Source organism: Tubulanus polymorphus, chromosome 6, assembly GCF_964204645.1.
Source record: "Tubulanus polymorphus chromosome 6, tnTubPoly1.2, whole genome shotgun sequence".
NCBI lineage: Eukaryota > Metazoa > Nemertea > Palaeonemertea > Tubulaniformes > Tubulanidae > Tubulanus > Tubulanus polymorphus.
This window is the reverse complement of record NC_134030.1, coordinates 8,374,417-8,387,028: the sequence shown is the minus strand read 5'-3', so window position 1 is coordinate 8,387,028 and position 12,612 is coordinate 8,374,417. Positions and strand designations below refer to the sequence as shown.

Sequence of the window (12,612 nt, the reverse complement as noted above, 5' to 3'; positions counted from 1 at the left end):
CGCTTGGCATCGAAGAAATATTTCGACAGTTTCGCATTCGACAAAGTTTTGCATGTATTCGTATTACATCTAAAATTTTCAGCAAATTTCAATCGTAACATACGGCACTGGGTCCAGATCGGTATCGTAATGCAATCTTATTCGAACGTACGGCGTATCGTAAATATAGATAACGAGTATGATTTATATTGATCGCTAAGTTTAACTAGGAATTACAAGGAATCGATGAGATAACTAATTCTTCTGTGTCATGTTATTGTTGCGGTCTTCTTCTTGGCTCGACTTTTGACTCGCCTGCGGCGTCGCGGCCGACCCGCCGTCGCCCCCGGCTAACTGAGCGGCGTATTCTTGCGCCTCTTTCGTGGCGAGCGCCTCGGTTTGTTTGATCGCCGCCTGGATTACATCGTCGTTCGGACGATCTTGCGAACTCATTTGCAAGGCGCACCACATTCCCGTACGAGCGATACGCGTGTGATTACTCAACTCGCTGATACTAGCTGCCAATGCCAAAACGTCTAAAATGACAAAATTTTTCGAGAAAAAAACTTATTATAAAATAGAATCAACGCATTAACTTCTCAGACGGTCCCCCCTCAACTATCAACTTTAGTTCAGGATCCTGTTAACACAGTTGCAGGTTCAGTTTGAGTCTAGAGATAAATCTATCATGTTAAATAGTTGAGACTATTCCAGTCTTGAATGTCATCGAGCGAAAACCGACAATATAAATCTAAACTGCTATTGTTTTATACCTGATGGCTTAGGTTGGAATACTTCCACCCATATTCAGAGTTTATTACTCGTCAAATGGTTGGAAGTATTGTGGATTTTCTCTCAACAGTAAATTTATCAGTTCAGTTTATCCTAGTAGAGCTTCAAGTTCCACAGTAGGTAGTTAAATCCGAGTCATTACTGGATTCGTATTAGTTGTAGGCCCAAGAATGAATCATCGAAACCGAAATATTGTGTTTTTCTTCCCGTTTTACCGAGAATCATTTTCATGGACAGCCAAAATAATGTATGCACAGCATGATGTTACATTAGTTTGAAATCTATCTACTCGGTGGCAGCACTCGAACACTATGGAGTAATAACACAACCACGTTTTGTTTCGTAACTATGTACACAACAACAAATAGTCGCAATAGAAATCGGGTATATTATTTCACCGTGTGATGCAATCAAATTTACATGATGGCGCATGCATATTCATGCGACCACAATTCAAACAAAATTGCGAATGATGTTTCTTTTTTCCTAATCCATTAAAAAAGATCAATGTTTTCAGTTGTGTTTTTTAGCGGTACTCCATTTTATTGAAGCAGCATCTCCCCACTTCAAGTTTTTTACCAACCAATTATGAAACATGAAACATGAACATGACTCAATTTTTCTCGATATCTCGGCATTAGACATATCGAACAGATTAAATCTAGCAGGCCTGTACTTGACTGGTGAACCAGTTTGACAAATACGCCTCACTCTAATAACCAAACGCATTATTTCAAATATTTTCAGAAAAGGTTCATTATCACCTCGGCTGCCAATTCGGAACATATCTGCACTGGGCCTGGTTTTATGAAGCCGTTTAAGCTTAAGACGGTTCAGTTTTGACCGTCGTACTAATTGAAAATTGGATCTAAATGAAAAATTTGAGATGAAATCAAATGTAAAATCCGACGAAAGTTCATTTAAAGACTGAGGACGGGTGGAAATATTTCAAGTTTCTTTAAATAAATCAAGTATCTTAAAAGTCTATCAACAGATATGTGGGATTTTACATTCATCGTTTCATCGCTGATATCGTGATCTCCTGATTCATTGAGATTTTTCGCGGATACCGGGGCGCCAGTGTTTTTAAGGCCGACGATCGATCCAAATTGAGCTGCACGCAATTAACGATAACAACAAGAAAGAAAAAATAATAAAACTCGAATACTAACCATTTGACCTACCTTTGTCATCGTGTTGTTTAGGACCACCATTACGATGACGGTTAGTAGCGTTGACGATTTCCTCTTTGCGTCGCGCTTGCACCTTACGAATTCCTTCGATCCAGCGTTCCATCGACGAGTGTATGTTCGCGTGGAGACTCGCGTCGCGAAGACTTTCCATACGATTCATCAACGTTATCACCTTTTAAATAATTATACAAACGAATAATGGTTAACAATTTGCTGCCTTATGGACAATTAATAACCAGTGCCCAGTGAATATGAAGCAATTCATCAAATACCAGTGATTTTATATTTGGTTGAGATATGTGAACAGAGGATAAGACCAAGAATGCAGGCGATATGCGACATCGAATGCTAACTTACCCCACAGTATCTAAATACAATTGTATTATACAGGGTCCCCATAGATCAGTTATTCCTAGATAGTTTTAAAGAAGAAAATTTTTCGAGGAAGCTTCCCAGTCACTTTCATATTCCAATTACTGTAGACTCCTCCTTAATGTTACTGTTTATATTGGTAAACCATTAATCCAGTGGTTTTATAAGTAAACTTTTATCCTTTACACCAACTCAAATTGGTTTCTAATTTGGCCTAATACAGTAAATAATCCGTTTAGGTGCAGTTCTCCAAACAACTACAGACATTTCTAATTACCTATTTCTGAAAAATTGAAGGTGTTTTAAAAGAATTTTTAGGAATTTTGCTCAAATAAAAGGAGTTTCAAACCATTTTCTGTTTAGAAGGAGTTTTTAAGGAATCAAGGAATCATAGGGGCCCTGTTTTATACGTTCGATTCTTGGCTTAGTATTTTTACACTTTAATTAACACATCGAAAAAGGAGACCTTTGAATAACAGGCCCTTACCACCACATCTGTAACTTTCCATTTTTTTTCAAACGACGCACAGCTGCGTAATCCAGCTGATTTTCGTTCTAATGAGTAGTCGGATCGATTCCCACAATCAAACCATATCCATCTACGTTTACATGCGTTTAATTATACTAACCCGAGCGTGTTCCCTGAGTGAATCAACAACCAGCCGATCAACTCGAGATGGATTTGATGGCAAGCGAGGGATTACTATACTGTTAGTGCTTGAGATCTTCTTTCCAGGATTTTGTCGTGCCAGTTCGGCTTCAGTCTGTAATGAAAATCACTCTCAAAATTAGACGAAGATCTAGACACATTGATTACGGCTTAAAAATATCTGATATCATAAAGATGATGCCTTAATTGGGGAAAGCGAATAATTTTTGACTGTTCGCGTTGCGTCCTCCAAGAAAATAAAGAAATAACAAGACAGCTAAGGCTAAAATAAATAGAAACCTTGTTCCTCATTTCTGCTCTGCTAAAAGTTGACCCAGTATCTACGTGTATCTACCCTGTACACGGCAGTTATAGAAATTAGCTAATTAAAAATTTCATTGCAGTTCACAAAATAACGCGGCCGAATATGGTATGAGAAACAAGGTATCATTTCTTTAGCCTGACATTTAAGCAGCAAATTGCGTTTGTGAACATCAATTATCAACAGAGCACGCTGAATCTTTACACGGTCAAGAAAGCTGCCGATTCACAGCTGCGACGAGATCGGCATCGAACGTAGTATCGACGACGGGACGTGACACGCTAGAACGCCCTCACGACAACGCAAAAACCAATTAACACCACTTTTTCGACGATCAGGAAATTTCATCCGCGTTCAACACGATGTGTTCGTTCTCCTAGATTCCCAGACACACCAGTTGAATGAGAAAATACGCCGCAACGGCAGCTGCTATTTAGAAATCGTCGTTGAAGTGAAGTACGAGTGTATTAATCGTCATAAAAACAGAACGCGATCGCTCACTCACTCATACACACATGATTAAAACATATAAATCCTATTTATCGACAATCGATTTCAATTGCAATTCAGTTTGAAACGCTGAAACGAAATCACCTAGAGCTTCCTGACGATACACAGATTAATTTTCAAACCGCTTAAAGACGTCGATAGTTCGGGGCTTAATTTTTTCCATGGTCGGGAGTAATTATTCCTACTGGTATGGACTTATGTACTACACAGGGTGGCTACTTTTTGCCAATTTAAAGATTACCTGAGTTTTCCATGTTAGTACATTAAATTCCCCGCGTAAATTCGAGGAATTTCTTGGTTCAAAATGTTATAAATCATTTTTCATGTATCAAGTATTGATTAAGAAAACGTGGTCAATAAATATATCCATTTCCCTGATTCTCCAGGTCTTTTGCAAAATTTGTCAAATTCCCTCAATTTCTCTGATATTTTTCACTATATATTTTTCTGATTCCCTGAGTTTTCCAGGTTTTCCACGTGGGCGGCCCACCCTGTACTTAAAGCACAGTCTCCTGATTATTCTGCCGGCTATACTCGGTAAGTTCAATACAGGCCGCGCATCTGGAACGAGGATTCTATTGCCACGAGGGCTATCGATACTTCTTTAACCGGCTAGGGGGCATTGTTACAGAGAAAAACGGGTTTCTTTTACGTTTCCATTTTCCATTTCGACGATCAATGAATGTTTCTAATGGCGTTTCAGGCTTTATCAAAGATGCTATTTACTTTCAAACGAAGACGCGGGCGGAGGAAGACGACAGTTACATACCGCAGTCGATCGGGGCAGATATTTACCGATAATGGCACGCAGGCTCGTCATTTCTGATAATCGCATTCATCTGCTTTAAGAACTAATTACGGCGACATCGTCGCTGCAACGCTAAGTGCCGGCATACGCCGGTCGCAAACACAGATTTCATATACGACGAAATCAGTTTATATCAATCTCCATACGTCGTCTTTGTAGCAATCGTAACGATTCGACCGATCAATCAGTCAAAATCCGGGCGATGTTGACGACGACGATGAAAATTTAATCAAATCTAATTAATGAAAAGAAGCAATCAGGTGAATAACGAAAACCGCTTCGTCGTGTCTTAGCGACAGAGAATATCGTTTGATCCGCGAGCGCGTGCGCACATATGCGTAAATATAATCGCGAGTCGACTACAGATACAAAATACTGCCGGAGGGTTAAGAAACGTTATTTTCGCCAGTTCAAGGTATTATTAACTAGGGAAACATCAGTCAGATCTGATCAACTCGGATATCTGTTGAAATAGAGGTCTTGCAGCCATGCGACGCATTGGTTTGACTGATTTACTTCACGAAAGATCCGGTTCCAAAGTTGTGAGTTAACTCCGAGTTAAGATTAGTTCATTTTCAAACAGTTAACTCTGATTCAAATTTTAACATAGAACTGTGGAACTGGGTCCACATGCTCAATGTTTGTATCCCCAGATCATCTTGAGTTATGTTGCCCATTAACTGCCAGATCGTTTTTTCACTACATAACTGACCCAGGCAGGGGTTTATAAACGAAAAATTCAAATTTTCTTTTCCACATGAAAATTTCCTTATCGTTTTTCAACGCTTTTCATGCATTCAGTAAAGTCAAGTTAACTTTATACTCATCTGTCCTAACCCAAATCAGGCATTTTCTCAATAAAGGCAATTAGCTAAATACCATAGTAACAATGAACCTTTAATTGTCACTATGTCAACTTTCCACTGATTAACTTTTCCCAACTTTTCAGCAACTGGTCCCAGTATTTTACGGTCTAGATTAGAGGGTCATACGAAGCCGGCGGCCTCGACTTACGATCTTCGTATGGGCCTCATTTGATGTCGGCTAAGGGTTAACTCAGACATTGCTGTAGTCCGACGAATTTTCACATTCCTAAAATAAATGACTTGAGCGGAGTCTACTGTATTCTAGTTTCAGGTGATGTATTTCTCGCATCATTAGGAATATCGATAAACGCAAACGCAATTCCCTAATTGGCATATCCCGGCCGATAAATCGATACGCATACTTCGCGTAATCGTAAAGTCGCGACAAAAAAATACCTTTTTTCTTTCTTTCTCGAGATTCTTGAACTGCTCGTAACATTCTTCGAGACGCGAATGTAATTCGTTCGACGGACCGGTTCGCCTGCTGCGTGAGAAAAAAAAGAATTAATAATTCGATTACGATCAAATTCCTGTTTTTATCCGTTTTACCGCGCGCAGCGGTAAGCCGATTGCGTCGACAGCCGGACCGGATACTCGTGGTTGAATACTTTTTACTTAGTCAGCTCGACTGTGAAATTATCTTGAATTGAAAACGATGACTGTCTAGAATGTGATATTTCTAATGAAGTCCCGAATGATGAATTATTTTCTTCGTAAGAATTGTTACAATATCGCGCAATTGAATGCGCGTAACTCGGTGAAGTGAAGTCAGTATAAACCCTGCCCTGATTTAAAGATGAATCTAAGAAGCTGATTACCAGATATGTTCAACCTGTATAGTTTCGATGATATAAACTTCCAATGAAGTAAAAAGTTCAGATATGTTCAGACCTGACTACCTGGTATTTCCATTTAAGAGTTTTCAGCACTAACACGAGTAATTTGACAGGGACCATACTATAATTTGATTGAAAATGAACTAGAAACCTTTCTGATTTTGAGAGTATTTTGATAATTATGGTTTACAAAGAGTAGTAAGTACTCTCAGTTAGTAGTCGTAATAAGGTCTGTATATTTCAAATGTAATCATTATCTCCCATTCTAATTCAGTTGGTACTGGATAAAAACTTAATCTATCAAATTGACCAAAATCGGAATGAGGAAAGTTGGAATTGATAGCAAGGCAAGATTGATCTGGTTAAACTTACTTCGGCGGACGAATGCCTGGATAAAATTGAGGTAAGCCATAAAACTGAGGAGGTATATCGTAGAAAATTTCGTTCGGTCCGTAGAAACCCGGCTGCGGCAAGCGACCGTGTAGGGATGGATCGAAGGCGAAATACTCCATCCCGTCGGGCGCGTAGGCCGCCGACGCGCCAGGTGGCGGCGGCATGCAAGGAGGCGGCGGAAACGAACGCAAGAACGGAGGCAACGTGAAGCCGGCCATTCCGTTGAAATCGGCCGCTGTAAACTGAGGTAATTCTTCTCTCATCATTCGTTGTTGTTGTTGCTGATGCTGTTGTTGGTGTTGTAGATGCTGATGGAATGGTGAAAGTCTCTCGGCTGCTAAAAATCGCTCCGGAATCGGGATATTCGAGTTCGGGAAATTCACGCGCTCCGACTGCTGCTGCTGCTGCTGTTGATTTGAGCCGTGCAGTGGTTGTTGTTGTTGATGATGCTGCTGCTGCTGTCGGGTAACGCTCAGACCGGCGGTCACGGCTGCCATGCCTTTCGCGAGATCGTTCATCGACGCGTTACTGCCGACGGGAATGCTTTTCAATTCGCCGGAGCCCTGTATGGCGCGCGGTACATTCGGTTTTTGATTGGCGGTCGACGACGCCGACGTCGGAGCGAAGCTCTGCATCACGAGACGTTCCATGTTTAAAACGGGTGAATCGCCGTTCGTACGCGGTGAGAATTTACGATGATTTCTCACCGGTTGTTGTTGCGGTAGTTGTTGTTGGCGGTTGTGTTGTTGTTGTTGATGCGGTAGTTGATACCGCGACGTCGGTACCGGTATACCCGTGCTCTCGTAGCTCGACGACGCGCTCATACTATCCGATGTCGAGTTCGGCGTGCTCGGATTCGACCACGACTGCAACGAGTTGTTCGTCTGACCGCTGCTGCTCAATGTCTGCGTGTGAACGCGTATCGGCTGCATAAAATTGCTGAACGATTTCGTGCCGACGGCCGATGCCGACGAACTCGCCGGTTGAGATTCGTAGCCGGTCGCTTTGATCGGGCGAAACGATCGTTCGCGCGGTTGAAACGTTTTCGACGATTGATTGAAGAATGATTGGCTGCTGTTTTGTTGTTCTTGTTGAAAGTATTTCTGCAACTGCGAGTGTTCGTGTTGGTGGTGGTTGCGTTGTTGCGTCTGCTGCTGCCACGGGTCGATAGACTGGTGCGATTGTTGCGATTGCGCCTTCTCGCGCGACAACTGCCGCTGGACGGCCGCGAACTGACTCGGCGTCAGTTTCAACGAGCCGTTGCTTCCTCCGTTGCCCGATAGAGGGTGAACGCTGCCGTTGTTGTCGAAACCGGAATCGATCAGGTATTGCAGCGACGACAGTTTGTCCTGGTTGGCCAGACTCTTGCTGAACACGAAGCTACTATCGGACACGCTGGTTGGCTGAACGAAATCGGACAATCCCGCGAAACGGTCGTCGCCGTTGGAAAAGTTGACGTCTTCGGGGTTGGTCTCTTGCGACGTGATCGAAACGCTGTCCGTCAAACTCGAATCCCAGTAATCATGCGATCTGTAGCCCTGGTCGACGCTCAGGTACGACGACGACGACCCCGAGTTTTTCTCCGATTTCGGGGTGCTTTCGTTTCCCATCGACCAGACGTTCGACGAAAATGTGAAACTCGGCGACCTGCAATGAAATAAGAGAAAACGTTAATCCGTATGAAAATACTGCAAACCATCTGTTCAACAGATTGTAGAACCTATGTACACTCGTCTCACTAGAATTTGAAGGATCTTGTACCCTCAAAAATGGATTTCGGAATTAGAGGGGCTGTAGGAACCTTGTCAGTTTTCATCCTCCTTGCAACACTACGGACCCAATGAGGACTCAGCAATGAACTTTGGCAATCAAGGATTCCAAAAAAAAAAAATTCCACCAATTTGTTCTTCTAAATCTAAAGGACCTTGATTTGCTGAAGACATTTTCATGAGAGGCTGAAAATCTAGATGACATTTATTGAAATTTTGATCAAGCACCAGCGTGTCTTACAGGTAGATACACCATCTGACGGGTTAGCTAGTGGTATGGGATCCTCATTAACAACTTTCAAATCATAAAAATCCCAATAGTTCGAACGTCTCAATTATTCATAGCGAATCTACATTAAATTCAATGACTCTTCTCCGCATCACTATTTGCCGTACGGAGCCATTCTCTCTCTAGAGATCTTTCCTTTTCTACTCGAGCGCGCCGGTAAATATAAATCAAGATTATATTGCTCTTTTCCATTACGCCGTAAATAGCTAATCATCGTCGCGAAAAACAAATACCCATCCCCCCAAACCCCCCTCCCCGCGCGAAACGATATAATCTCGAAAACAAATCGAAGAAATGAATAACAATGAGATGACGCGCGTGTACATTTCGACTCGTAAATGCGACGAAGATTTACTCCTCGTCGCGAATCTCCCGACGATTTTGCTGATAATATTAATTTCTCGGGCGACTCCGCGTTGTTAAAACCCGGCATCGGTTCGTTTCGTCTTCGCGATCGATACAGTGCCGGAGTCTTGCGTCGCTGATTTACCGCCGGGCGACGGTGTTTTTACGACGCATTAAATTAATTGCCTCATTTTTATAGTTTTCGTTGCGTCTAATTTTTTCAATCAAATGATTACGCGCAAACTAAATTACCGGTGGATACCTGAAACGTTCGCAGGTATTATATTAAGATGAGATGATAGAAACGATTGTCTTATCTTTACTGCACCCTCCAAGGAAAACAGTAGAGAGTAAATAAATGATTTCTGGGCCCGATAAATACCATGGTAACAATATACATTGTCACTATTCACTAGCCACATTCACACTATACGGTATTTAGAACGGTCTGAATTTAGTTTGTTCCAATTTGGTCCTTTTTCATTTTGATGCAATGTTCATAGGCACTTAAATCCGTATTATTACCCCCAGCCTATCGCTCTAACCATTTATCAGTCATCTCTCCCAGGGGAGAAGTAACATTGGAGTAACTGCTGGCGTTCAGGAGTCATCTATCAAACCAGGTAGCTATTTACTCCTGGGTGGAGAGAGGCAGGGGATAAGTGTCTTGCCCAAGGACAATACGGTAATGTAGGGGTTCCAAACCCACGACCTGGCTTCCCAGAGACAAACATTCTAACCACTTGCCCACAACGCTCGCTCATAGCATGAACTCGGCTCTCATCAGTTATCCAATGGTTTACTTTTCACCGACTTTTCAGCAACCGACTCGTGACGGAGGTTATAACTGAACCGACAACCGAGCCGAAAAAATACCTATTCAGTAAACGAATCCAATCATGATCTCAATATCAGCGATTCGACGGCGATTTGCGTAGAAAACGCCAAAACAAGAAACCACTACCAGCAGCAGCCGCGCTATAAAACGCTATAGAATTGATGACTTGTCATGATCAACAACACAAGGCTGTGACTGAAATGATGAATTGTTCACACGGCAAACTGATTCTCGCGGCTAATCGATCGTCGCCGATTCTACAAGATCTCGCCATTAAAACTGTGATTTCCAGATCGGATTGTGAGCGGAATTTTTCAATAGCGCCGACGACAATGATGGATTTCACCGCCTAATATCCATCCACACCTGCAGCCGTCTGGAACTTAAGCCGTAGATGGATGGCGATTTAATACGTTCGATACCGAGCCACACGGCTGCTGCTGCTACCACTTCACCTGTATCTTATAAAACAGTGACGAGGATCCAGGGTTGGAGAGCTCGACGGTATTACCACTTACGGGTTTTAGGACTTACTTTTTATTCTAGGGTGCACACACATCCTGTATGCGAGAAAGTGGCAACAAATTTCATAGTAATAAACTACGTCTCACCGGCCACGATCACGACTATTTTTGGCCCGCACCAAATTTGCCCCGGAACAACTGGCAAATGGGCCAAACTTGGCCGGACCGTTAAAACGTCCATTGAAAACATAAGCATCGAAAATTAACTTATCTTACTTATCAGATAAATCTAACTCTCGAAAATGTACTGAGCTAGGTTTATTCCCCGAGAATTGATATCAGTACCCGGTCTATTACAGATTAAGAAACTCAAGACACATACGCATGATCAGGCATCGGTTATAAGTTACCGATCGCTTGATTGTGTTTCTTTGAATATTTTATCGAACGAAGCTCGAATTCGGGATAAGTCGACGGGAACGCGTGCGCGACCACACATGTATCGTGTATCGAACAATGCGCCGAACAATTTCGTCATTGATCCTTCATCGCCGCGCCGCGCCGGAGACACGCGGAGGACGAGGTGACCAATAATCAAGCACGACAAAAGACGCCGACGTTCGCGCCACGATTATAACACTCCCAACGAATCATCGGGTAAACAACGCACACGATGAAAGCAACCTCCATCGCTCGATGTGTCAAAGAGATACTCAATGATGATCAAAGATGAATCGAGTCAACACCGCCTTCGACGAAATTACCGAGTTTTTACCACATACGGCAGGAAAAAAAAACTTCTATTATCTAACCTAACCTAACCTCCACGCGTTAAGTCGTCCAGGGCTGCGAAAGCCGGGGGAAAAATAGCGCAATTCACAGTTCACAGGGCTGTCAACCTTTGAAAGTGCTATCGGGCCGCTAGTGCCACTAGGATTACTCGGTCTTCAATTACTTCTATGCATTTCAGTCAAAACTGAATGAACTTTTTCTTAAATAAGTCAATCATTAAAAAAAACTGAATAGAACAGTCAATTTTAATGTATAGATTTGGTGGGTCCGGCAATAATGTATGAATTCAGGAGCCTAACCATTGTATAGCGCTTTATAAACAAATAAATTTTCATTACCACCGTCATTATTACATCATCAGAAATTCAGTCCAAAGTTCATTGAAAATGGACTGATATTGACAGCTTTTAAGGAATAAGGGATTTATCTTCGCACGAACCATTTTCACGGTATATGGGGGGAAAAGATTACGATTACGATTACGATTTACAATTTACGATTTTATTTACACTCCAACCATTTCCATGGTATATGGAGGAAAACTATTACACATGTATATACAAATATTTACAAAACAACACTGAAGTGATTAAAATTTAGAGAATGAAAACGTAACAAAATATATATACATCAACTATTTACAATACTATATATACTATTGGAGGGATCTATATACATCTAAGCCGGTCTTAATGAATTTAGCTAAAGACTAAACGCTTGTCACGCCATTTGGTGGGATAGCTGGTATGATAGCGGTTCCTAATTTTTTTCGAAATCGAGCTACTCCTTTTTGATCGCGCGATCGCTGCGAGATCGGAGGGAACCAGTTTGTCGTCATTGTCGTCGACGCTAAGCGGTAGACGAATACGCCGTACACGCGGTGAATGGTTGACTATACAGCGATCATAGTTATTACTGATGTGGATCAATCAATAAACCGAATTATAAGCGCAATATCGCCATACCTGCGGCGGAATCTGACGTCAAAGTGACGACAATCGCGACATGTACAGCCGACAGCCGTATATATTACAACAGCCCAGCAGGATTAAAACTTGGGATAAGTGGACAGCATCAGCAGGAAGATATATATATATATATATATATATATATATATATATATATATATATATATATATATATATATATATATATATATATATATATATATATATATATATATATATATATCTATCTTCCTGCTGATGCTGTCCACTTATCCCAAGTTTTAATCCTGCTGGGCTGTTGTAATATATATATATATATATATATATATATATATATATATATATATCCTTGTCAGAGGGTGAAAGATAATTAGATTGATAACGAAGAGCCACTTATATTGCGGATAATGATAATGATGATCTAGTTCCATATTCGCACGAACAGCCA

General features: G+C 41.6%; 1 protein-coding gene across 1 annotated transcript in view; it reads right to left on the bottom strand.

Moving 5' to 3' along the window:
- Window positions 1–234: 234 nt before the first annotated feature.
- Window positions 235–12,612, bottom strand: part of LOC141907706 (uncharacterized) — a 41,236-nt gene continuing 28,858 nt past the window's right edge. The window contains exons 4-8 of the mRNA XM_074797443.1: window positions 6,700–8,367; window positions 5,888–5,972; window positions 2,966–3,100; window positions 1,956–2,136; window positions 235–515 (exon numbers count right to left, since the gene is read on the bottom strand). Coding sequence (XP_074653544.1) covers window positions 235–515; window positions 1,956–2,136; window positions 2,966–3,100; window positions 5,888–5,972; window positions 6,700–8,367 — 2,350 coding nt within the window. The remainder of the gene's footprint in view (window positions 516–1,955; window positions 2,137–2,965; window positions 3,101–5,887; window positions 5,973–6,699; window positions 8,368–12,612) is intronic.